Here is a 26,162-nt window from a genome sequence, read left to right on the forward strand (position 1 = left end):
ATGGCATTAGATTTCTTGGAGCTGGAGTTACTGGTTGTAAGCCACCCAAAATGGTGAAAATGAACTCTGGAAGACAAGCAAACATTCTCAACCACTTGGCTGTCTTTCCAGGCCCCTCAATTTTTAGTTCTAGGACCACTGGGAAAAATTACCCAGTCTCCATGAAGCCCTCAATGCTATCTTCTGGAGGTAAACACGCTCAGGATTTTCTAGTTGCGGTTGCTGTGTTCTCAACTATAAAAACCCTGTTTTCCTGGAAACTGTCAAAGCTGAGAGAAGACAACTCTGTCTTTCCAGAGGACAGGTCCTCCATTCTGCTTCATAAGACAAATAGCAACAAATATGGTTACGTTTGGGGTTGGCACAGACCTTAAGGGCTCGGGAAGCTGTTAGCAGCAATGTACAACCCTCTCATTCCTCAAGAGGCCAGTACTGTTTTCTACTGCTCACAAACTTCTCTCAAGAAGAAATAAGCACATTACCAATTTCTACACTAAATTCAGCCTGGATAGGGCAGGAGAAGCCTAAATTTTTAGTCACCAGAAATTATTCTTCCCTTTGAAGAAAACTTTATTTTAGTACAAGCATCTAAGATAGCACAATACTAGTGAGGGCATAAGTAAAATTCTAAAGCCTATGCAAGGAACAGCTTCTTGCTGACAGGGAGAAACTGCTGCCTCCTATTGGCAGCAGAACAGACTAGAAAATTGCTCAGTCCTTCTAGGCAACTTAAGAGTAAATTTTGTTCATTGTCCTGTTAAAGTCTCTTGCTTCCTGGCTGTGGGCTCCAACAGCTTTGTTTTGGGTCTTCTGCCACAGGGACTCACACCATAGCCCAGGGTGGCCTAGGACTGGAAGCAGTCCTCCTGAGTGCTGGGGTTGATTAAAGGCAGGAGCCACACCAGACCTGACATTTAAAGACTTGTTCTGTGTGAAAAGTCACTAGTGGGAACTCCAGGAATGTGCCCACCTACATTCAGAATAGAAAGTCTCTCCAGAATAATTATGCACAAATCCCCCAGCTCACCCCCAATTTCCTTGTTTGAAGGAACTGCTTTGGGAGCTGTCTGTAGGTTCTCCTTGTCAGAAATGTTTAGGATTGAAAAGAAAAAAACTGCCACTCCAATCAAAGTATCTAAACAAGGCAATTTAGGAAGTGCACTTGGTTTTTCTTCTTAGATGGTGACTGTGTCTTTTCCCCATTGGCTGAGGCCCAACCGCAGGATTTTGTACAATTGGCTAGTGGAATAGAATTGGGAAACAGGAAATGGAAAGGAAAAAGTCACCTATAAAACAGAGCTGCAGGCCTCTGAGTAAATGAAGACTTTACTGGTGGAACAGATTAAAACATTTGTATAAAAGTCTTCCAAGGTGGGAGAGAAAAGATTTTAACTCCTTGTCCTAAATACAAGTTTGACTGTGTTTGATAGAAAAGGCTATTTGATGTTTCTTACATATTTTACCTGCTCCAATGTAGCCTACTGGCTTCCATTCACTAAAGGGCAAACTGTGTTCTGCTAAACCCTTTTTACAGTATTTGTTGTCAATAAGATTCCTTTGTTTTATTTTGTTTTTTGGTGTTTTTTCAAGACAGGGTTTCTCTGTATAACAGAGCCCTAACTGTCCTGGAACTTGCTGTGTACACCAGACTGGCCTCATACTCACAGAGATCCAATCTTTCTCTGCCTCTGGAGTGCTGGTATTAAAAGTGTGTGTCACCATGTCCTGCTAAGATTCTTAAGTTAAAAAAAAAAAAAAGGAGCTGGAGAGATGGCTCTGTTAAGAGCACTGACTGCTCTTCCAGAGGTCCTGAGTTCAATTCCCAGCAACCACATAGTGGCTCACAACCATGTGTAATGAGATCTGATGTCCTCTTCTGTATGTCTGAAGACAGTGTACTTATATATAAATAAATCTTTTTTAAAAAAATACAGAAACAATTTAGTGTAAAGCTTCTTATGTTAATAGCAAACACGGGAGGAGGAAGACCACTGATCCAAATCATCATGGTCAAATTAATTCATGTACATGGGCTGGTCTCCCTCAAAGGTGGGGTTTCAGAGGTCAGCCTTGGATGTGAGGAAGACAAGGATTTTATAGCTTAGTGGTAGGGAATTTCCAAATGGGAGATTTGGTGGATAAAATGGGCCGGTTACAGGAGCACACTGTAAGCAGAACAAGTCAGCTCTACAAGAATTTCCTGAAACAAAGAAAGACATGGTTGCAAGCTGGGCATAATGTGGGTGGTTATATAACCTTTTGAAACAAAGGTAGGGTTGCAAGATGGTTCTAAACAACTTTTTCAAACAAATGATTACCGTTCTAGGAACAGACAGTACAGAACTACTTGTAGTTAAGGTTACAGGTGGGGCATAGCTCAATCCTTGAGAAACAGGTTTAATCATAAAAAGGAATGAACCTAGCTTGTCTTTACTATAAGATGACTTTTAAAGATAAAATGGAGGCAGGCTGATTCTTCACTTGAGGAGCACCTATTATTTTCATCCTATGATAGGACACAGAATTTTAATCCATTCATTTATTTTTGAGATACACTGTTGCTCAGGCTGGCCTTGAAGCAAGCAATGCTCCTGTCTCGGTCTCTGGAGTGCTGGGATTACAGGCATGAGCCACCAGGCCCTGGTTTAGAATAGTGATTTACCCTGAGCAACCATTCGGTTACACGTGACAAGGTAAGTTTTGGGAAACCTGTTTTCTCTTCTATCCTGTTGCCTCCTTCGAGTCAAACGGAGACTTCTCAGGCCTAACACGTGTTCAAACTGCAACGTGTCACCCGCCCTTGTGGAGTTCTTTGCAAGGTGCTCCTGGGGCCTCTCTCGGAGCCAGAACCCAGAACCGCGTCCCTGCTGCAGATACTCAGGAGGGCTCCGGGAATCCGGGCAAAGGGGCCAACGAAGGTCCAGGCAGCTGACGCCTGGCCTGCCATAGGTGCGGGTTCACGCAGGGCGTGCACCGCCCTCCAACCAAGCACAAACCCGCCCCTCCCTGGAGTGCAGAAGAGCAAAACAGGCCGGGCCTCTCAGCACAACGGAACACCGCACCTGACCGTGCCTCTCCGCCGGACGGGGTGGGACGTCCCTATAAGGCTGCAGCGCCGGGGTCCGAGGGTCACTCTCCAGGCGCCCTTGACAGGCCCTCCGCTATGCCACCTAGCTTGCTAATGAGCAGCCCGGAGCAAGAGCGGATGAGCACTGTCTTAGCCAATGAGCGCCCGGAATTCTGGGCTGCGTCCAATCAAAGTGCGGGCAGAACAAGCAGGTTAGGTTGCGCGCACTCGGCGCGAGAGGCGGACACAGGCGCACGGGACCTCTCCTGCTGAGGCCCGGGACGCCCACCCGCTCTGCTTCCCGCGCACCGGACACGGGGTCCCGCGAGCTTCCGCGGTCCATACAGACGAGCGGGCCGCGAGGACCAAGGAGGCCTCGTGCAGAGACGCTCTCCTCAGAATCCACTCTACCTCAGCAGCTTCTGCAGAGAGGCATGAGGGGCGGCTCCTGGCTTCTGGAGCGTGAGGTGGGCTCGGGGTCAAGCAGTTAAGGGGACTACGCGGACGGCCCGGCCCGCCTCCACCAATCCTTCTACTCCGGGGCCTAGCGGCAGGCGCGGGAGACCGCAGAGACCGACATGTTCCCGAGGAGGCCGCCGGCCACCCTGGCCGCCTGGCTCGCTGGCGCGCGGGGCGGGGGCCTGCTGGCTGCGCTGGCCAATCAGTGCCGCTTCGTGACGGGCCTGCGCGTGCGGCGAGCGCAGCAGATCGCGCAGCTCTACGGCCGCCTGTATTCCGAGAGCTCGCGCTGCGCCCTACTCGGACGCTTCTGGCGCCGGCTCCGCGGCCGCCCGGGCCATGCCTCTGTCTTGATGGCGGCGCTCTCCGGTGTTTTCGTATGGGACGAGGAGAGGATCCAGGAGGAGGAGTTGCAGAGGTGAGCCTCTTGGCTGCAGGGGTGTCCCTGTTCGGTAGAGAGGAGTGGGCCTGGGCGGGAGATTGGTGGGCACCTTGGGGCCTGACCTGTTGTTAGTGCTCTGTTTGCTCAGAGGTCTTTTGAGTGATGATGCATTAGATTGAACCCATTTTAGCACCCCCACGTCATTGCCCCCATACCTGTTAAATCCGTTTGTCAGGTTAAAAAAAAAAAAAAAAAGAAGTACGACTTCGAATGGGTAGTATGACACCAAAGAAAATATTCCAAAAATAGATATCAGAGGTATGCGGGCCATTTTTCGGATAATCAGTATACCCAGAAAAGTGCAAATTCAAAACAGGGTTTAAAATAAGCTCCTGTGTGTGTGTGTGATGTAGCATGCCATTTATAAAATGACTGCGATCCAGATGGGACACAGGCTTTTCATGGACAGCCCACTGTCAGTGTGACTTGTATCTTGCCACATTCAAGAAGCTGGGAGGGATTTTGTCTGTTTGCACAAAGCATGGTTTGGACATTTTAACCTGTAAGAGTTAGGTTAGATTTTTGCTGCTTTAGAACTCTTGGAATACTGTACCATTTGGGCTTTGTCCATGGAAAAGCCCATTGGCATTGGTTTTTTTTAAACCTGTAGTTCTGAGACTTTATAATTTTTAGGTGGAAAATGTTTTTACATTACAACGTTTCTAAATTCCTTCTAAACAGTCTCAAATTGTGCTTCTTACCCCTCCACCTCACATCCCCCATTCTAAAACGTGATTTCAGGAGCTAAGGCCAGTTTCTTAGGACCTGTTTTTGGTTTTGATCTTACGTTAAAAATGAGAGCAGAGCTGAACATTTCTAATCCCAGCACTTTGGGAAGTAGAAGCAGGCAGCCTGGTCTACAAAGAGTTTCAGGACTACACAGAGAAACCCTGTCTTTAGAAATTGAGAACAGAGTAATGTTTATATTGTGACCTATTTGCTATGTAATACCCATATGCTAAGTTGCAAATTGTGCAATACTGATTTGAAAACTAGTCTCTCTTAAGAACTGGGACTACCTTCCTAGCAAGAAAGATGGCTTTTAACAAGGTCGAGGATGTTCAGGGTAGTGTGGCTACAGACAAAAGGCTTTTTAAATGCAGTTTAAAGTCATATAATTACAGGCAGTTTTACTTATTAAAACATGGAAGCTGTTTGGGTAATTCTTAGTGTTCTCTTCTGTTCAGTCTTTTGTGTTCCCTTTCCCTTCAGGTTCTAGGGGTACCACCTGTCCATTATTGCCCAGGTTAACCTTCACCTGTAGTTCTGCCTTGGCCTCCCCAGTGCTGGGACTTAAGTTGTATACCTCCACATTTAGTTTCTTGTTGGAAAGAAAACTAGGATGCAGGTGTGTGCTTTTCTTATGTGCTTTGAATTCTTAGCGAGATTATTTGCCTTTTGGTGCTGAAGAACATTTTACAGGCTAAGTGTGGTGGTGCTGGTTCTTGTCTTTAACCAAAAACTCAGGAAGCAGAGGCAGGAGGATTGCTGAGTGTTGCCAACCTGGTCTACATAGTGAGGTCTAGGAAACCCTGGACTACATAGAGACTGTCTCAAAAGAAAAGAACAGATGTACATCTTATCAAGTACAGTCAAATCTTTTTTAACTGTAAAAATAATTTGAATCATTGGCGCATCAGCTGTAGAAATAATTGTCAGTCTCCCCTCCTCCCCAAGTCAGGCTCTAATTCTATAGCCTGGGCTGGCTGGAAAGTCACTATATAACCTTCACTAGCCTCAAAGAGTGCTAGGATTACAGGCATGAGCTACCATGTCCAAGTGAAATTAGTTCTTTCTCAGTTTATATCTTTATTACATTTATTTATTCATGTGGGGAGTGTTGCTTTTGAACACTACAACTTTTGTGTGGAGGTCAAAGAACAAATTGTAGTTGTTTCTTCTGGCATGTGGGAACCTGGGATCTAACTCAGGTTCTCAGACTTAGGTGAATGTGTGGTGGTTCTCTCTCCCTCCCACCAACACCTCTCAGGTACTGAAATCAAATCTGTCAATACTTGTCTAGTATTTTTATCCAGTTGGCTTCTTGCTGACTTTTACCTGTTACTGATGCTAGCTGATGTGAGATAGGGAAAAATCCCATGGGAAATACAATTCTGTGTGTGTGTGTGTGTGTGTGTGTGTGTGTGTGTGTGTGTGTAAAAGTTACAGAAACAGAAAGAGGAAGGATGTTAGGAAATACGAAAATATAGGAGGAAATGTTCCATTGACCTCATTTTTAAAAAAGAGCTTAAGTTTAATGCTTTGAAAGTTTGAGTAATTCTATTTAATGAGAAATTAGTTCTAGTAAATTTTCACAAGGAAAATTGGCCATTTTCTTTTTCTTTTGGGGGGGGCATTCAGGATATATTAAACTTTTCAGTCTTTGCTAATTAGTGAAAAATCTGTCTGGCTTAAAGAAACTTAATGGCCACGGTCAATTTGGTGTTTCTTACAAAGCCTTAGGTTATCAAAACATAAAAGGGACTCGAAATTTGTTGGATTTGTCTGTTATTTTCCCATTAACTTGCTGCTCCAAAGATGCCATAAACTAGTTTTGTCTTATTTCAAGATATGTCCCAAATCAGTAGTTGTTGAAAAACCCCTAATCCTATTTGTTATTTTTGTTTTTTAAAGTTTATTTTATTCTGAGACAGATTCTCACTATGTAGCTCTGGTTGTCCTGGAATTCACAATGTGGACTGGTGTGGTCTCGAAATCAGAGAGCTCCACCTGCCTCTGACTCCTCAGTCCTGGCATTAAAGGCACGCTCCACTGTGCCAGCCACGATTCCCTAACTGGACAGTGGTGTGGAACTGGAGGTGTGGTCAGGTGAAGCAGTTGTTGTTTGCACTACTTGCCGGAGGTAGCCGTACCAGAATTATTTTGGAGCCTGGCTCACATTCTGTGGTTAAGTGCAGCACCCTGGCTGAGTCCCATGTTGGCATGCTTACTCTGTTTTCATTGTGTCTTCAGTTTCTTCAGTACATGCCTCTCAAATACTGCTTTGGAGAAAGGAAAGCAGAGACTGTCTCCCCTTCATCCTTGTACTAATCTAATCAGCTGATTGTTACTATTTCAGGAATAATCTCTTTTGCCCTTTTCTCTCTTATTAAGTCTTAGATGGGAAGATTTAGACACTTATCCTGTCTCAACAAGATTAGATAGACGCTGTAGGAGAGAAGTATTTCCTTTCTCCACGTGCTGTCTATGGTATTGTCTATGCTCATGTGCTTTGTCAGCCTTACTAGCATTTAGAAGTTGAAATCCTTCAGGGAAAGTAATAGCCAAGTCTTCCTCCATCATTTATGTTGTACGTTTTCAATAGTACATATGTACTGGGTGCTGTAACTGGCCTTGAACTTACTATATGGGTAAACCTTGAGCATCGTAATCTACCGTTTGTACCCCCAGAGTACCTGCATGCTGGACAGTCACTCTTACTAAATGAGCTGCATCACCAGCCTGAGCCCCTGGTGTTAGTCAGACATTTAACTAGGGGAAACAGATGTCTGCTTGTCATATTCAGGAATGGTGCTTGTTGTTTAAGAATGCATTACCAATGCCCGGCTGTGATGGCACATGCCTTTAATCCCAGCACTTGGGTGGCAGCACTCAGGCAGATAGATCCCTTGAGTTCCAAGTCTGGCCTGGTTTATAGAGTGAGTTACAGGACAGTCAGGGCTACACAGAGAAACCCTGTTTCAAAAACTGAGGTTGTGGGGGAGAGAAGGAAGGAGAGAGAATTTTTACTAAAGCCATTTGCACATGCCTTTTAAATCCCAAAATTCCAGAAGCACAGACAGGTAGAAGATCTTTGTAAGATAGATGCCAAGCAGCCTGGTCTACATTGCAAGTTCCAGACAGCCAAGCCAAGGTTCTGTAGAGAGACCCTGTCTCAAAAGGGGGGTGCCTGTTGCCTTGAATTGTTCTCTGGGTAACTGGTGCTGTGATTGTGCTTTTGTTCTCTTTTGCAAGATCTAATTGCCTGGCATTAATAAGATATTGCCCATATTTCTTTTCTTGAGCAGTTCCAGGGCTAGCATTGAATTCTGTTTTGCAGTTTCCAATTTAAAACTTTTTTTTTTTTTTTTTTTGAGACAGGGTACAGGGTTTCTGTGTATACATGTAGACCAAGCTGGCCTCCGAATCAGCGATCTGCCTCCTGACTGCTGGGAATAAAAGCAAACACCTCGGTCCATCTTGATGAAACTATTTTTATCAGAATGTTTGCACTGGTCAAGGTTCTTGGGTACAAATACTGAAATGATCTTTGTTGACTCAAACCAAAAGGAATGAACTAGATGAGTCCTTGTTAGCTGATTGTTCAGAGCATTGATGAGAAGACTAGAGTACAGGCTGGCCAAGAGACTAGTCAAGGCTTGCTACAGGGATAATCTCCATGTAGCAGTCTTGTGGGTATTTTCACTTATGTTAGTTACTCTAGACTCCTCTGCTGAGCAATCTGTAAACCTCCCAGGCCTTTGCCCCTCGTAGGAGTTCTAAACTTAACATGAGAAGTAGAGTATGATCTTGTACCCACATATTTGGATTCTCCATAAATAGGGAGGGATTTCAGGCAGTCAGAATGACAAATATCTCCCAATATAAATATTTTTGCCTAAATCTAAAGTTTAAAAATCTAATAATTTTGGGTTCTAGAATAGGAACCTTCAAGAAAAGATGTCTTGCTGGATGGTGGTGGCGACACACCTTTATTTCTAGTAATAGAGAGGCAGAAACAGGAGTATTGCTGAGTTCAAGGCCAGCTTGGGCTACATAGTGAGTTACAGAACAGCCAGAGCTACAGAGAAACCCTGTCTCAAAAAACTGAGAGTGGGGATGGGGGAGAGGTCTTCCCTTTACAGGTGAAATGTAAAATGAATCTCACATCACACAATTAATGTGTACCAGAACCAGGACTCCAACAAACCTCTCTAGGACTGCTAAACTGCTTGAAAATTTAGTATTGGAATGGCAATAATTTGATTTTATTCCCTCACCCCCCTTTATTTATTTATTTTTTGAGAAAGCTGTATTTTATGTAGCTCTGGTTGGCCTGGAACATTGGTCTGAGTACCTTGATCATTTTTATCCTCTTAATGTTGAGATTACTGGCACATCCCATTGCTCCTGGTATTTTTGGCTTTCTGGTATATTAATAATGTTCTAATATAATAATTTGAATTACTGATATCTGCTATATTTTTATCTGTTCAGTTTATTCATTAAACCTTTGCTGACAATTTACTACGTACCATAGAGATACTAGGAGTTGGAACTGTAGTTAAGAGTCATAGTTTAGCAAAGGAGGCAGATGTAAAGATAGAGCATACTGTGATTTATCTCTTTTGTTATACAACACTGGGAATTAAACCCAGGGCTTATAAATACTGCACTAACACTATTACTAGGCTATTCCTTCAGACTCCGGATTTTTTTTTTTTAAGACAGAATCTCACTATGACTCATGCTGGCCTCAAACTCTCCATCCGTCTCACTGCCCCCTAAAAGCTGTAAGGCAGGTCAGACATGTCTGTGCAGCCACACCCAGGGCTGGCCTCATTTTTTAATTGTACCCTTTTATGTATGTGCTGCCTACTCAACCAGATTATCTTTTCTGTTTACTATTTAAAGTTATTTATAAGATTCAAGCCATGTTTTATTTTGTTTATTTTCTTTGACAATTTCATATGTGTATACAGTGTATCTTGATCATAGCTATCTATCTACTCTCAACTCTACTGCCTTATTCTGTCTAGAACCTCATAGAATAGCTCTTGTACCTTAATGTTCTCTTTTCCTTCATAATCCAGAGTTCAATTAGCACTGCTTTAATTTGCATTGTTGTAACATCCTGGCAACTCCAGAAAACAATGGCTCTCCTTCCTCCAGCAAGCATAAACTGCCAGTAACTCATCAGTAACTGGTGGAGCTTCATGAGTTCCTATGCTCGCTATTCATGCGCGCAGTTTTTACAGAGGCCTAGATCCCCTAGAGCAAGTTCCAGGGGTTATGAGGTGCCCAGAGTGGATGCTAGAAACTGAATATTGGTCCTCTCTGTAAACAGAGTATTGTGCTGTTAATGACTAAGCCATCTCTCCAGATGCAGCTCAGCCTCAGTCATAATTTTAAAAAATCATAGGGACTGGAGAGATGACTTGGTGGTTAATACCACTGTCAATCTTCCAGAAGACCTGGGTTCAAGTTCTAGCACCCATATGATGGCTAACAACCATCTAGAACTCCTAGTCCAGGGAATCTAGGGCTGCCTTCTAGCCTCTGAGGGTGCCAGGCACTCAAGTGGTATACAGATAAAAATGTGAACAGAGGACTGGAGAGATGGTTCAGTGGTTAAGAACACTGACTGCTCTTCCAGAGGTCCTGAGTTCAATCCCAGCAACCACATGGTGGCTCACAACCATCTGTAATGAGATTCGATGCCCTCTTCTGGTGTGTCTGAAGACAGCTACAGTGTACTTATAATAAATAAATAAATAAATAAATAAATCTTTTAAAAAATGTGAACAGAAAGTACCCACGTATATTATCTTAAAAGAAACTCTCAATAGATTGGGAATTGAAGGGAAATTCCTCAGATTTACAAAGGGTATCTAAAAATAGCTTACAACATGCTGAGAATGGAACTTGCCTCTAAGTCAGCAAAACAAACCACTGTTCTCACTCCCTCCTTTGAACAATGCACTAGAGTTTATAGCAGAGAAGTTGGGGAAAGAGAGGAAAGGCACCCAGACTGGACAGGAAGAAGTAAAGCTGCAGCAAATACTCTATTGTCCCTTTAAATAGTTAGGAATTTCTGAAAATCATTACACTTTGAAAACTGTTAGCATTAATAAGATTGCAGGTTAAACAAATTGGTAAACAATGAGTAACCTGAAAATGAACAGAATTTCATTTATAACATCAAAAAGAATAAAATTCTTAATACATTTAAGGAACGAAGCACAAGACTTTTTAGAACTCTGAAATCTATAAAACACTGAGGCTCGGCATGGCAGTGCACACCTCTAATCCCAGCACTCAGAGGGTAGAGGCAGATCTGAGTTCAGGGCTGGGCTGGTATACAGACTTTCAGGTCAGCCAATGAGCACAATGAGACCTTGTCTCAAAAACAAAACATTGAGTTTTTAAAAGGTAAATGGGTCCGGGATTCAATGCTTCTAACAGCATGGGCTTGATCCCCAGACACAACATTTTTAAAAAGCTAGATGTGTCCTTATCTATAGACCCAAAATTCCTACTGGCAGTTGGGAGGCAGTTAGGAGAATTGGCTGAAAGCTCAGGAGAGATAGCCAGCCTGGCTACCTCAGGAACAGAGTGGACGGAGAAAAGTAACTCCTAATAGTTGTCCTCTTCTATACACACGGTGACACATGCACACCTATAAGATCAATTTAAAGAGACAGATGCAGTGGGACACTTGTAATCCCTTGGGAAGCTGAGGCAAAAGGATTACTAGAACCCAGGAGTTCAAGGCCAGCAGACTGCATATCGAGATACTGTCTTAAAACAAAAACAAGAAAGCTGAGTGGTGGTGACACATAATTTTAATCCCAGCAGTCTGGAAGACAGTTCAACCTGGTCTACAGAGCAGGTTCCAGGACAGTTCCAGACAGAGAAACCCTGTCTCAGAAAACAAAACAAACAAAAAGTAGTTTGAGAGTTCTTCAAAAAAGTAAATGTAGGGACTGCGGATGTAACCCAGCTGGTAAGAGTGCTTGCCTAGTGTGTATGAAGCCTTAGCGTCTATCTTTGGTAACCTTGCTAGGGGGTAAGTACAAATCTACCATTGTTACCATGAGCTAGCAGATTCATTCTTAGGACTCTACCCAAGGAAGTGAAAGCACATCTAGATAGAAACTTATTATTCATGGTAGCCCCAAAGTGGAAACAGTACAGATGCCTGTTATCTGCTAAACAAAAGGTGATATATATGATGGAATGTTGTTCGGCTATGAAAAGGAATAAAAGCCAACATGGATGAAACTTGGAAATATACCAAGTAAAGGGACCCCAATGAAAGGGATATATATATATTTCCATTTGTTTGTTTGCTTGTTTTGCTTTTTTGAGACAAGATTTCATTATATAGCTCTGGCTGTCCTCAAACTCCCTATGTAGACCAGGTTGTCCTTATAACGATCTATCTGCCTCTATCTCCCTTGCCACCATACCCAGCCACAACTCCATTTATTTGAAATGTTGCAAATAAAGACAGACTTGTGGCTGGCAGGATTGGGGAGTGAGGGAACTGCCTGGAAGTATATACCCAGCTTCTCAAGTGGTCTAAAAAGCACTGAATTATATGCTGCAAAGTGTGAATCTTGGGCTATGTAGATTATATTTCAGTTTGAAAACAGGGAAGGAAAATAACACAGGAAGAAGACAGTCCACTGAAAAGGGGAGCAGAAAGTCTTACCTAGTAGAATGTGCTATAATCCCAGTACTCAGGTGGCTGAGGCGAGAAGATGGAGGTTGACCAGTCCTGCTCAGTCAGTAAGTCTCCAGTGGCAGACCAAGGATTAGACAGAACAGCAGCATGGCCCCCGGTCCAGTTCTAAGGCTGAAAGGCGGGTTTTATTCTTCCTGTCTGCTTTTATACCATTTTAATTACATGCAAGTAATAATAAGGTCAGTTCTAGGTTGAGGGAACAAGCAAGACAGTGAACACAAATAGGGAACAAACAATGTCATAAACAAAATCCCTTGATCACTCTGTCTAAGGGCTTGTAAAGAAGACAGGATTATCTGAACCTACTTTCCTGTCCTAGGCCAAAGTCATACTCTTGCCCAAAGCCTACTTCTTTGTTCTAGCCTAAAATCAGATTCCTGCCCTAAACTTAGTTCCCTGTCCTAGCCCAAAGTCAAATTCCTGCCTGGAGTAGCCCTATTTCCTTGTCCTGGCCCAGTGTCAAACTCTTGCCAAAGGACCCCAAAAGCTCTCCACAGGAGGTGTAGTGCAAGGTCAGCTGGCCTACACAGTGAGATCCTGTGTCACAGAAGGATGCGAGCATCAAAGGATATCATCTACAAATCTTGGTGGTTAATATTTGAGGATGGCTCAGCTTCTCAGTCTTCCTTGATACATGTTATCTGTCTCACTTTGCTGCCCATAGCATGATTTCTCCTTTCTGACCTGCATTAAGTCTTCTCACTCCTGGACTTGAAAAGCAGTTAGGTGACAGGATTAAGGACCTACTCATGTATTCTGTGTGCAAGTATAAATGTTTTTCACAACTAATGTGAGGAAAGTACTATTATTTTCTGCATTTTATAGATTCAGAAATGGTAACTGGTTAATCATTCTAATTACAAGTGTTAGGCTAGTATTCAAGCTTAACAATTCAATTTTTATTCACTGATGCTATTTCTAACCACACCTGTGGTTTATTCAGGTCTTTGGTACTTCATTCATGGACACCATGCTTATTTCTGTCTTTCCAGGTCCATTAATGAGATGAAACGGTTGGAGGAAGTGTCAAATATATTTCAGAGTTCTGGAGTTGAGAATCACCCTCCCGAACCAAAGTCCCCAGCAGAAGGGAATGAAAAGTCAAAAGACAAAGAAGAACCATGGGAAATGGTGATGGACAAGAAACACTTCAAGCTGTGGCGGCGTCCAATTACAGGCACCCACCTTTACCAGTACCGAGGTGAGCCATGCCCTGCTGCCTTTGACATGTGTGCATGGTGCCCAGGCACTCAGTGCTTTGTTCCTTTTGCTTCTTAAACCATTCTATCCTGGCCCCACTGAAGAAAATTTGCCAAATTTTTTTTTGTTTTCCTCTCCCAGATGACAAGCTTTTCCGTATTCTTCCTTGATACATGTCGTCTCTGCCTTGCTTTGCCGCTTCCTAGCTCTCTCCCACCCCTCTTGTCGTTCTAGTTTTTGGGACATACACAGATGTGACGCCTCGACAGTTCTTCAATGTTCAGGTGAGTTCATTTTCTCTCCAGATTTGGAACTTTTTGGCTCCATGAATGCCTGCAGTCTCAGTGCTTGGAAGGTGAGGCAGGAGACCTGCTGCAAGTTAGGGGCAAATCTGGATTGTATAACAAATGCAAGGCTAGTAAAAAATGCACAGCAAGTTAAAACAAATTATTGAATTAAAAACAATAAAAGAGTTGGATGTGATGGCACATACCTTAATTCTAGCACTCAGGAAGCAGAGGCAGGTGGATGGATCTCTTATGAATTTGAGGCCTGCCTGGGTTACACAGCTAGTTTCAGGACAGCAGAGCTACAAACTCTGTCCCCAAAACAATAGAAGTAAAACACAAGTGAGAAGGTGAGATCTCCCAAAGTGCTACATAGAACTTCCTTTTCGAATGTTTTCATTTTAAAATGTTAATTTTTTAAATTTAAAAATTAGCATACAGCTGAATGTGGTGGCATCTACCTTTAATCCCAGCACTAGGTTTATGTGAGGCCCATGACAATATAGAGAGACCCATTCTCAAACAAAATATAAAATAAGTATATAAAGTATTAGGCCTTATGGCATTTTCAGACGTAATTTTTGTTTTTGCTGATCTTTTTCACTGTTGCCTTCTCCCCCTCCCCACTTTGTGTATTTCTACCCTCAGTGACTGCAGCTTCTCTGTCACGTGTGCTCTGTTAGCCTCTCCTTTCATCACTGCCTTTTCTTTTCTCCTGGACTCCTCTCTGGTTTCATGACGTATATCTACACTCACCCTCATATGTAGATCTGCATATGAGAATGTAGCATTGTCTTCTGAGTATGTTACCTTGCTTAATATAATTTCCAGATTTATCATCTTCCTGAATGCTTTATAATTTCATTTTTCTTTTTGGCTGCATAATATTTCATACAAATACCACATGTTTACTATTCATTCATTTGGCTTAATTTTCTTCCTTTTGTGAATGGTGCTACAGTAATCATCTATTATAAGATACAAAATATTTAGGTAATATGTCCAGGAGTATGACTGGGTCATATGGTAGTTCTGTTTTTAATTTTTCTGATAGACCTCCATACTGATTTTTATAATCTTCTAACACCATTGTATAATTCTACTAGTAATATGTAAGCATTCCGCTTTTACCTTGCTATCAATTTTTGTGATTTTTGCCAAGCTTTCAATAACTAGTTCATTGATTATAATATCCACTAAAGCCAAGCCTGTTGGAATAGGCCTGTGTAGCAGTGAGTTTAGCTACACTGCTTTGACTCCCAGCAGGTTTCCTACTTCCAGCAGGAGCTGTCTAGATTCATGAATGGAAGACACACACACACACTCACTCCCCTTATCAGCAGGGAGCTGTGTATCATGTACATAGCTTGCTTTTTTTATATATATATATATATAATCCAGGACCACCTTTATAATGGGACTTTCTTGAACTCACCAGTGCTATAAATAATGACATGAGAATTTTATTACAGTTTAAAGCTTAGGCTTTTTGCTAGGGCAGCTTTTCAGCTAATGTATCTAATTTAACCTGACTATCTATCCAGTGACTCACTACATGGCTAGCCCTATACCTTTCTGTCTTCCGTGTCTCTTCCCTCCGTGTACACTTTCAAATCTACCTCACCTCTCTCTGTCTCTGTCTGTCTCTGCCCCCTCAAGTTCTACCCCCTACTTTCTACCCAGCCATTGGCCATCAGCTCTTTATTACAACCAATCATCAGTGCAACAAACCTCTGATACAATTCTAGATTGCCTCTAGGCAGAAAAGACTGTCTGACCTTCAAGTATCTGAGTAGGAGGCTGGTGATGTGCCATAGAAATGACAATACCAATTTTCTGCCAGCATTTAGCTCTCTTCCAGTACAGAATTAACCATTGAAAGTACAGAGACAAAGCTGAAGCGATGGCTCAGTCTTTAAGACCACTGACTGTTCTTCCAGAGGTCCTGAGTTCAATTTCCAGCAACCACATGGTGGCTCACAACCATCTGTAATGGGATCTGGTGCCCTCTTCTGGCCTGCAGATGTACATGCAGGTGGAATGCTGTATGCTTTATACATAATAAATAAATCTTAAAAAGAAATATAGAGACATTCCTTTAAGGTTACCCCAACACACCTTTCCATGAAATGGCACTGTCCTTAGTGAGCTGGATCCACCTATATTAATTAACAGTCAAGACAGTCCTCCTTAGACAGGCTCACAGGCCAGTCTTATCTGGACATTTCCTTTCTCAGGTGACTCTAGACTGTGTCAAAAAAGCTAACTATAATAGGTGGCAAATATTTTTACCCACTAAGCCATCTCACCACCCCCATTTCACAGTCACTTTTAATTAGTCAACTTTATATTCCAATTGCAACTTCCTATTTCTCTTTCCAGTCCTTCCCTAAACATTTTTTAAATAATTAATTTTATCTTATGTGCATATTTATCTTATGTGAGGGTGTCAGATCCCCTGGAACTGGAGTTATAAACTGAACCTGGGTCCTCTGGAAGAGCAGTCATTGCACTTAACCACTGAGTCCTCTCTCCAATCTCTTCACAGACATTTCTATTGCATAGTTTTTGTGCATATATGTACACACATGATAATGAGAACTAAAGATAGACAAAACTTGCTAGACGAGTAATCTGACCACTGAGCTGCACCTTCAGTTTTTTGGGTTTTTTTGTTTGTTTGTTTGTTTGTTTTTTTGTTTTTGTTTTTTTGGTTTGAGACAGGTTGCCTTGAACTTTTGATTCTTGTCTCTGCTTCTTGAATTGCTGATATTTGCAGGCATGTGCCACCAGTGTCTGATTGCATTTTTAAGACCCCTTTGAAGGGGGCTGGAGAAATGTCTGAATGGTTAAGAGCACTGTTTGCTCTCATGGTGAACCCAGGTTCCCGGCATCTACATGGTGGCTCACAACTGTCTATATAATTCCTGTCTTAGGGAGTCCAATATCATCTGGCTTCCAGACAAAGCATGCAGGCAGAACATCATACACATAAAAGTTAGGAAAAAAGACTTCCCTAGGGAACTGGGGTAATCATCCAGTGGGTAAAGTGCTTGCCGATTAAGCTTGAGTTCAGATCCCTGTGTCACCCATGTAGAAGCTGAGGGTGGCAGCATATGTCTGTAAGTAATTCTAACACTGGTTAGGTGGGGCTAGATGAATACCCAGAGATTGCTGGCCAGCCAGTCCAATCAAACCAGTATGCCTCAGGTTCAGTGAGAGAGCCTGTCTTAATAAAGTGGAGAGTGCTAGAAGACATCTAGCATTGACCTTTGGCCTTTACATGCACAGGTGCATACATGAACATTTACACCCATACACACAGACACAGAATCCCCCTCAATGCAAGTGAGAATCTTACTGTGTATGAGAATCATCTAATAAACAGCCATGCCTCTTACATGTTGGTACTGTTAAGTCAAATTACTATTTCTCCATAATGTCTCTAAATCAGAGATGCAGCCTCCCAGAGAAACTTCTGTCTGTTTTGGATCTTCTCATTTGCAGCTGGATACAGAGTACAGGAAAAAATGGGATGCTCTTGTGATCAAACTAGAAGTGATTGAGAGAGATGCCGTCAGTGGTTCTGAGGTTCTTCATTGGGTAACACATTTTCCTGTGAGTATTTTACTTTAGTTTTATTCCTGTCAAATCTGTGATGCAGAACACTAATCTTGTCTCACTTCCTTTTCTAGTATCCAATGTACTCTCGGGATTATGTCTATGTCCGGCGGTATAGTGTGGATCAGGAAAACAATGTGATGGTCTTGGTGTCACGGTATGTATAAATGCTGGAGTACTTGTTAAGCCCCACTAGCTATGCCTCACCCATTTGTACCTTGGCTCTTGTCTTCATGAGTGCCCAGTAGACATCTAGCAGCCCGTGCCTACCCATCTCTACTCAGGGAATAAGCTGTGAACCACCAGGGAGACTTTGCAGGCTGGGAGGGGTATTAAGGGTAGAAAACCAAGAACCTTACTAGTACTAAGTAAACATGGTACTTATTGCCCTAAACAGGTGATTCTCAGCCTTCCTAATGCTGTAGCCCTTTAACACAGTTCCTCATGTTGTGCTGACCCTTAACCATAAAATTATTTTTGTTGCCACTTTTTAACTGTAATTTTTTACTGTTATCAATTGTAATGTAAATACCTGTGTTTTCCAGTGGTCTTAGATGACCCCTGTGAAAGGGTCTTTGTTTGACTCCTTCCCACCCCAAAAAGGGTTGAGACCACAGCACCTAAATTTAGGTTGTAATTAAATGTTTTGAATTTTTTAATGCAGATAGAACTAGAAATACAGCCTGTAAGCCATACATTAATTACAAAATCAAAGAAACTTTTATATTTGAATGCCACCTGGGTTGTATTTGTTCATCTCATTAACTGCTTGGTTTTGTTAAGACGGGGTTTTACAGTTGTGCCTATTCCCCACCCCCACTTATTCTTGCCTCACCATTGGTTAGTGCCAGGATAGTCATCCCCCTCTCTCCTTACAGTGCAGTGGAACACCCCAGTGTGCCAGAGTCTCCAGAGTTTGTCAGAGTCAGATCTTATGAATCCCAAATGGTTATCCGTCCTCACAAGTCATTTGACGAGGTGAGTTTTACCTCATGAGAGATGAGTCTTGAAGTTTTGAAATTTATTTCAAGGAGTGCCTTTGTCTGAACTGGTGAGAGAGGTGGTTTGCCAGAATGTGTGCATTAGAGTCAGCTGGACCTTGTAAGGTAGAATGTGGGGCCCTGCTCTTACTTCCTGATTGTTTCAAATTTATGGAAAATTTATGGTTTGTAGGCTGGAGAGAGGCTCAGGGATTCAGAGCACTTGTGCCAGGCAGTGGTGGCATACACCTTCAATCCCAGTACTTGGGAGGCAGAGGATCTCTGAGGAAATCCTATCTTAAATGCTTTTTTTTTTTTTTAATAGATTCATTTATTACATATAAATGCACAGTAGCTGTCTTCAGACACACCAGAAGAGGGCGTCAGATCTCACCACAGATGGTTGTGAGCCACCATGTGGTTGCTGGGATCTGAACTCAGGACCTTTGGAAGAGCAGTCAGTGCTCTCAACCACTGAGCCATCTCTCCAGCCCTGGTTTTTTTTTTTTTGTTTGTTTGTTTGTTTGTTTGTTTCACTAAGACTTTCTCAGAGGATATAACTAACCTCGTACCCCCCCCCCCCTCCACGAAGGGTTAGTGCGTCCACTGCTATAAAGTAGATTTGGACAGTTTCAAGGACTGGAACCAACCTTAAAATGGCAAAAAATGCTTTCTATCTGAATTATCATGAAAATGTTTAAGTAAAAAAAACGAAAGTAAAGGAGCAAAGGGGCATCGGTGGCTTCAGAGAAAAGATCGTTCACGGTTCATGTCAGACATTCAATGTTGGCTCGAGTGTAACAAAGTGGAAACAGGATGCTATCATACAAAAGGTTCACTACAGCGCACTGTACGCACCTGCTCCAAATCCACCCCCAGCCCCTAATGCTTCCAACTCAGTTACTTCTCAGCCTGTTGGGCCTGTCGACAGAGGAGCATGGAGATCTTCTCTTTGATCCAGTCTTTGTTATATGGCTGGTATGTGTGTATCAGCTTGGTAAACAAAACAGCTGAGATCTGCCAGATTGTCAATAAAATCAAACAGCTGACTGATATCATATGTGATGGAAGGGCTGTTGGGATTCATTCTCTCCAGATGTTCTTCATACATTTACAAACACCTCCCATGCATTCATTCACAGACTGATAGTCAGCGTAAGTCCTGCCTTCTGGCCTCTTGGTAGGCTGTACCAGCAAAATGGTTTGAGACATCGAGCCAGATGCTTTGCTGCAGCTACTTCTAATACCTCTAATACCTCCACCGCCACACTGGTCTGTCCTTTCTTACCTGACTTTCACTCAAAGAGTCACAAGGAATAAGAAGCTTATAACCACCGTAAGCCCTGAAATTTCTTTGGTAGTCCTGGCTGTCCTGGAACTCACTCTGTAGACCAGGCTAGCCTTGAACTCAGAGATCTGCCTGCCTCTGCCTTTGCCCCTGCCCCTACCCCTAAGGGATTAAAGATATACATCACTGCCTGGCTTGCTTAAACTCTTTATACTACTTTTGAATTGTTTTTGTGTGGTGGTTACTTTAAATGACAACTTGCCAGCCTAGAATCACTTGGGAATTGAAATTTGTTTTTGATTTTATGTGAATGAATGTTTTGCCTACATGTATGTCAACATGCATGTGTGTCCTGGTGTTGCCAAGTCAGAAGAGTTTGTTAGATCCCCTGGGACATGTGACTCAAGTGGTTGTAAACTACCATGTAGGTGCTGGGAATTAAACCTGGGTCTCTGAAAGTGCTCTTAACTATTGAGCCATTTCTCCAGCCCCTCCATTAGGTTTTTTTTTTTTTTTTTTTTTAATTCATTTATTGTGGGTGGGAGGAGCATGCACCTGCCTTGGAGAGACAAAGATGGCTAATCTTTTTATATAAAGATTTATTTCTTTATTATATATAAGCACACTGCGACTGAGTTCAGAAACATCAGAAGAGGGCATCAGATCTCATAGATGGTTGTAAACCACCATGTGGTTGCTTGGGTTTGAACTCAGGATCTGAAAGAGCAATCAGTGCTCTTAACCACTAAGCCATCTCTCCAGACCACCAATCTATTTTTTATAATTATTTTCTTTTATGTGCATTGGTGTGAAGGTGTCAGATATCCTGGAACTGGAGTGACAGACAGTTGTGAGCTGCCACATGGGTGCTAGGAATGGAATGTGGATTCTTTGGAACCGTGCTCCATTGCTCATAACCACTGATCCATCTCTCCAGCCCCAAAGTTGTCAGTCTTGACAACAAGCACAAACTATCTCTCATGCTCCAGGGGATTATCATCTATTGCCTTACTTGAGGCAGGATAGAAGACCAGCCATAAATGTAGTCAGCACTGTTTTAGGGGTGAGCACAGAACTGTGTTATGGGTGCATTCATTTTTCCCTGCTCTTGACTGGATATAGTGTAACCAACACTCTCAGGCTTCTGTCTGGGGAGTGAGCTAATTAAACATCAAGAGACTAGTGAGAGTAAAACAGTTTAAATATACCATTCTACCAGAAGGGGGGATGCCAGTGTAGAGAAGAGGCAGAATGGATGATGTACTGATTTGATTCTTTTTTTTTTTTTTTTTTTTTAAGTTCTTGACTCACAAGAAATTCTTGCCCTCTTATCCTATATTCTAGAATTTGCTCCCTTCCCATATTCCCCATCCTGTTAGTTTAGGATGCAGAGCCTTACCCAGTGAATAATTTGGGGCTTGAAACTACTCTTTTTTTTTTCTGATTGTGTGCTTTTATCACATGGCAAGCAACCTGTAACTTACCAATTCTCAGTTCTAAAACAGCCACCAGCTAGAGGTAAGTAGGGCCCATAACGTCCTACTTTTTTAGACTAAATTCTAAGCAGTTCTCATACTGAAAAAAAAGACCATAATTTTACAATATCTGTCTCTCTTTCTTTTACTTATTGGTCTTTTTAGATTTGCTCTAAATTTTTGCTGTTGTTACTTTTCAACTTTGGGATTTTTGAGATAAAAGATTTATTTGTTTGTTTATTTATTTATTTATTTATTTATTTATTTATTTATTTATTTATTATAAGTTCACTGTAGTTGTCCTCAGACACACCAGAAGAGGGCATCAGAGCATTACAGATGGTTGTGAGCCACCATGTGGTTGTTGGGATTTGAACTCAGGACCTCTGGAAGAGCAGTCAGAGATCCTAACCACTAAGCCATCTCTCCAGCCTGATAATTGCTTTTTGAATTAAATTAAGTGTGTATGAGCATTTTGCCTGCTTGTATATTTGTGTACTCTGTGCATGTTGTACCCTTTGGTGACTAGAAGAGGGTGTCAGATTCATTCTGTTTGCTTTGTAGCCTAGTCTCCTGCCTCTGCCTGCCAAGTGCTGGGACTACAGATATGTGCTGCCATACCCAGCAGAATCAGGGCACTTTAACCACCTCAATAATCGTTGGTTCCTTTTTGGTATTAGGTATGAGAGGACTGAGCCAAAAAACAGTAGGTATGTAGGCCTGGTTAGATTTTTCTTTCTCACTTGTATGTCCAGGCTGGTCATCAGTAAAATGGAAGAGGTGGAGTTGCAAGGACCTAAGGGAGCTCCAGTTGCACAGTGTTCTTTAAACAGTTATTATTAGCATTAACAGCAGAAGGGGAAGGAACCTTTAATTGTAAACATTGGGCATCTGTACTGGGTCCTCAAGGCGACCCCATGTTTGAAGATCTGCTGGAAAGACCTTCAGGAGCAAATATTATAGTTCTAGCTAAAATTTAGGACAGTGACATTAGTAAGGACACACAGCTAGACTATAAATGAAAAAAGACACAATAATCTTGCATAATAATAATGGCTTCCTTCTCTAGCACCAAAATACAATGTCTGTTTGATGTTTTGGTTAGATAACTGTTAGAGACTTAATGCCAAAGTTTTCACTAGAAGCTGGTCCCATAGCACCCTCTATTTAACCTTTAAATTTTAGATACCCATGAAAAAAAACCCATTTTTCAAAGAGGCCACATGATACTTGTCATGATTTGGGCACAGGAAACTTCCCTATTAGTTTCATCATTTACTGGGGTCAAGATAGTAAAGGGCCTTTCTGTGAAGAGCAGCCTCTGTGCTTTGCTGTAAATGTTTTCGTATACATAAGATACTGAACTTCTTCTGGTGCTGAATGTAGAGGTTGTTGTGGTCTTCATCTTTGCTATTTTTCTTTTCCAGAATGGCTTTGACTACTTACTGACATACAGTGACAATCCACAGACCGTGTTCCCTAGATACTGTGTCAGTTGGATGGTTTCTAGTGGTAAGTAGGTGTATGCACAGTGGGTGGGCCTAAATCTGGGCAACAGGAGAACGGAGACTTTTTGTAGTCATGTTGGGAAATTTGAAAAATCTTCCTATTTCATTCTAGCCTCTAAGTGAGATTTGAAGGTAGAAGAAAAACAGGGGTTCTAGAAAGAATTTTTTTTAACAGAGGAGAGTTTTTAAGACTCACTTTGATGGCTTACATATTGGTGTATTTACTTTTTTGTTGTTGTTCAGTAGTGTTAAAAGGCTCGGTTGGTAATGCACACCTGTAATCTCAGTAGTGGGTGAAGAGGCTAAGGCACAAGGATCAAAGCCTAGGTGACAAAAGGGATAAAACCAGAGTATTTAAGGTTATAAGATCTGGCCAAGAAAACTTAGTTGTGGGGCAGTTACTTAGGGAAAGAAAGGGCTACGACCTAATGTACGCTGTGTCTCAGACACCGTCATTCCCTCCACTCGGACACTTCGTTTAGAAAGTGTTCTCTCCTGAGTCTCATTGTTCTTGTTTGGATTTTTCTTTGCTTTTTGTTTTTGTTTGTTTTGTGAAGATCTTGTGTAATATAGGCTGGCTTTAAACTCTTGATCCTTCTACTTCAGCCCCCAAGTGTTGGGATTACTGATGTAAGATGCCGTGTGTGACTCCTCATACAGTTAACTTTCTTCTGGTCCTCAGAGTAGTTCTTATCTAAAGGAGGAGGATGGGAAATTAGGTATTTATGGTTTGCTTACCTATTCTCTAAATAAGCTTTGGTTTTGAGCCTGTCACTTGCTTGTTTTGCAGCTGTCCTAGGGTTTTTTCTGTTTTGTTTTGTTTTGTTTTTTTCCTGTTGCTCTAATGAACACCATGACCAAAAAATCAACTTGGGGAGAGAAAAAGGTTTATTTCATCTTAAAGCTTATGTCCATCATGAAAGGAAGTCAGGGCAGGAACCTTGTGGCAGCAACTGAATTAAGGCCATGGAGGAACACTGCTTACTAGCTTGCTCTCCACAGTTTGCTCAGCCTGCTATTTCGTATAACCTAGGACCACCTGACTAGGTGTGGTATTATACATTGTGGGTGGGCCCCCTCATATTAATCATTAATCAAAATAATGCTCCCACATACTTTCCTAGAGGACAGGATTTCTCGATGTAATCTTGGCTGTCTTGAAACTCACTCTGTAGACCAGGTTGGCCTTGAGCTCACAGAGATCCACCATGCCCGTCCATGCCCATCCAGCTTGTAGAGACTAGTCTTACAGAGACAGTTTCCCACCCGGGGTTCCCTCCTTCCAGATGATTCTAGCTTGTGTCAGGTTGACAAAAATACTAACCAGTGCAGCAGTTTGACTAGATTCTGTGTATCCCAATAGGCATGCCAGATTTCCTGGAGAAGCTGCACATGGCCACTCTGAAAGCCAAGAACATGGAAATCAAAGTGAAGGACTACATCTCCGCTAAGCCTCTGGAAATGAGCAGTGAGGCCAAGGCCACTGCTCCGCCCCCTGAGCGGAAGAACGAGGGTAGCTGTGCCCCCGCTCGGATTGAGTACGCTTAACAGCCTTTGGGACAGGGAAAGACAGGCACTTCCAGCCCTGCCTTGCTCCTTCAGCTCTGCTGCAGGACAGGGACAAGTCACAAGTGTTAGAAGACATCTGCTGTAACTGTCAGTGCAAGAGAATTTAGAACTGGAGTTAGATTTCATCTGGAGCCCCACTGCTCTTTACCAAACAGAGGACCATGACATCGTGGAGTTGTCATGTTCTCAGGCCAGCTGTTGTGAAAGCCAGTATCATGCTGACCTGCTCTGGAACAGCCTCTCACTTTAGGCCAAAAGGGGATGACTCCTATCCGCCTCCTCCAAGAAGCTTCCTTGCTGACATTCCAAATGCCAACATTGGTTATGCAATGCTCTGGATATCCTTCAGTTCTGTAGGTCACTTGGAGAGTGGTTGGCCCCAGGTTCTCACTAAGTGGTTTTTTTGGAGTGCTCTTGGTAACAGTCATGTGGTGGTGTAAACAATTCTGGCTGAGCTAAGTGCCTTGTCCTCACCTTGCTTTATCTTTAAAGACATGAAGTTTGTACCAAGGGATCCTTCCCCTGCAAAATCCCGTGACACTGACTCATCTGAAGAAAGCAGCTTTCATCTTAACTGGCCTTTCTGTGTTCATGGGCTGTGCTCACTGGATCATGGCCTCTGCCATAGCCTTAGCCCATTTGCCGGGAGCACAAGAGACAAACCCCTCTAGAAAGTAGCTTCCTATTTGATGTCATCAGTGTTTTGATAGGGTCAGTGGAAGTACGCACAAAACATCTTATGTAAAAATAACTAGATTTCTTTTTAACCCTTGTAGCAAATGGAGTTGGGGATTAAGACAACTCTTCCCATCCATAGTCTTGTTTGTTTTGGCACTGTTTTCCCACTGCAGATTGACTGGGCCGTCCTTGAAAGATAAAGGTAGGGGACAGTGGTTGTGCCATTTTCTCAGAGTTTTCAAAACTAAGCTGACTTGGGCCAGCAGATGGAGTCTCGCCCAACCCAATATGGTAGGGATGGGGCTTGTGTGACCCTCTTGGTCTTCTGAACCATTTATCTCCAGAGCTGACATAGAAGTAATATATACAGTTTGGATAAGATCACAACCAGATGATAGGTGCCTGGCATTGCTGGGTTTTTTATGGTGAATAGGGATCAAGTTTTACATCCTTCTCTCTCTTTTTCTGAAGTTAATATAGCTGAAATTTTCTTTGCCTGCTTGCTACCTACCCTGTTGTGGTGTTGAAAAGGGAAAACTAAACCCAAGATGAACATAACCCTTTTAACCTTCTTGTTGCCTATTCAGTTCTGTGCCAAGGAAACAACTGACTTCCCACTGTTTCTGTCTTTTCAGTTGTCGGCAGAGCAGAGAGTTGCATATAATTTAACATCTGTAGATGAATACCTATGAGTGTGTGAGCAAGTGTAAGCATGTATGTTTGCGCGTGTGTGTTGGGGCTCAGGTACTAAGCAGTTATGGTTGCCCTTTGTTTAGTGATTTGACTCTGTACAGTTACTGTGTCATCATAATGAGTTTGCTCTTAACTGTGACATTTTTATCAAATGTGTGAATAAATACATAAAGATTGGTACAGAAGAGTGTTCATCTTTGGCCACATGGTGGGAAATTGTGTTCCTCGAAAAGTTGGTATATTAGGGTTCTCTAGAGTCACAGAACTTATGGGTAGTCTCTGTATAGTAAGGGAATTTGTTAGTGACTTACAGTCTGTAGTCCAACTCCCCAACAATGGTCAACAGCAGCTTTGAATGGAAGTCCAAGGGTGTAGCAGTTGCTCAGTCTCACAAGGCAAGCTGGAGAGAGCCTTCTTTCTTCCAA

The 26,162-nt window shown here is 42.5% G+C and overlaps 1 protein-coding gene and 1 pseudogene across 2 annotated transcripts; one reads left to right on the forward strand and one right to left on the reverse strand.

The window, feature by feature from the left end:
- Window positions 1–2,622: 2,622 nt before the first annotated feature.
- On the forward strand, window positions 2,623–25,910 carry STARD7 (StAR related lipid transfer domain containing 7). Its single transcript, XM_080930923.1, has 8 exons — window positions 2,623–3,944; window positions 13,431–13,639; window positions 13,873–13,922; window positions 17,433–17,543; window positions 17,621–17,703; window positions 18,425–18,524; window positions 22,717–22,801; window positions 24,161–25,910. The coding sequence occupies exons 1-8, from the start codon at window positions 3,646–3,648 to the stop codon at window positions 24,343–24,345; spliced, it is 1,122 nt and encodes a 373-aa protein (XP_080787049.1). The 5' UTR covers window positions 2,623–3,645; the 3' UTR covers window positions 24,346–25,910.
- LOC308432023 (enhancer of rudimentary homolog) lies at window positions 19,427–19,738 on the reverse strand (annotated as a pseudogene). Its single transcript has one exon. The product of its transcript is annotated as an enhancer of rudimentary homolog (transcript).
- Window positions 25,911–26,162: the final 252 nt, after the last annotated feature.

The sequence above is a fragment of the Micromys minutus genome (genome assembly GCF_963924665.1).
Source record: "Micromys minutus genome assembly, chromosome: 17".
NCBI lineage: Eukaryota > Metazoa > Chordata > Mammalia > Rodentia > Muridae > Micromys > Micromys minutus.

Coding starts and splice junctions, on each gene's coding strand:
- STARD7 (XM_080930923.1), top strand. CDS start 3,646: ATGTTCCCGAGGAGGCCGCCGGCCACCCTGGCCGCCTGGCTCGCTGGC. Junction 13,640..13,872: donor CCACCTTTACCAGTACCGAG/GTGAGCCATGCC, acceptor TTGTCGTTCTAG/TTTTTGGGACATACACAGAT. Junction 22,802..24,160: donor CAGTTGGATGGTTTCTAGTG/GTAAGTAGGTGT, acceptor GTATCCCAATAG/GCATGCCAGATTTCCTGGAG.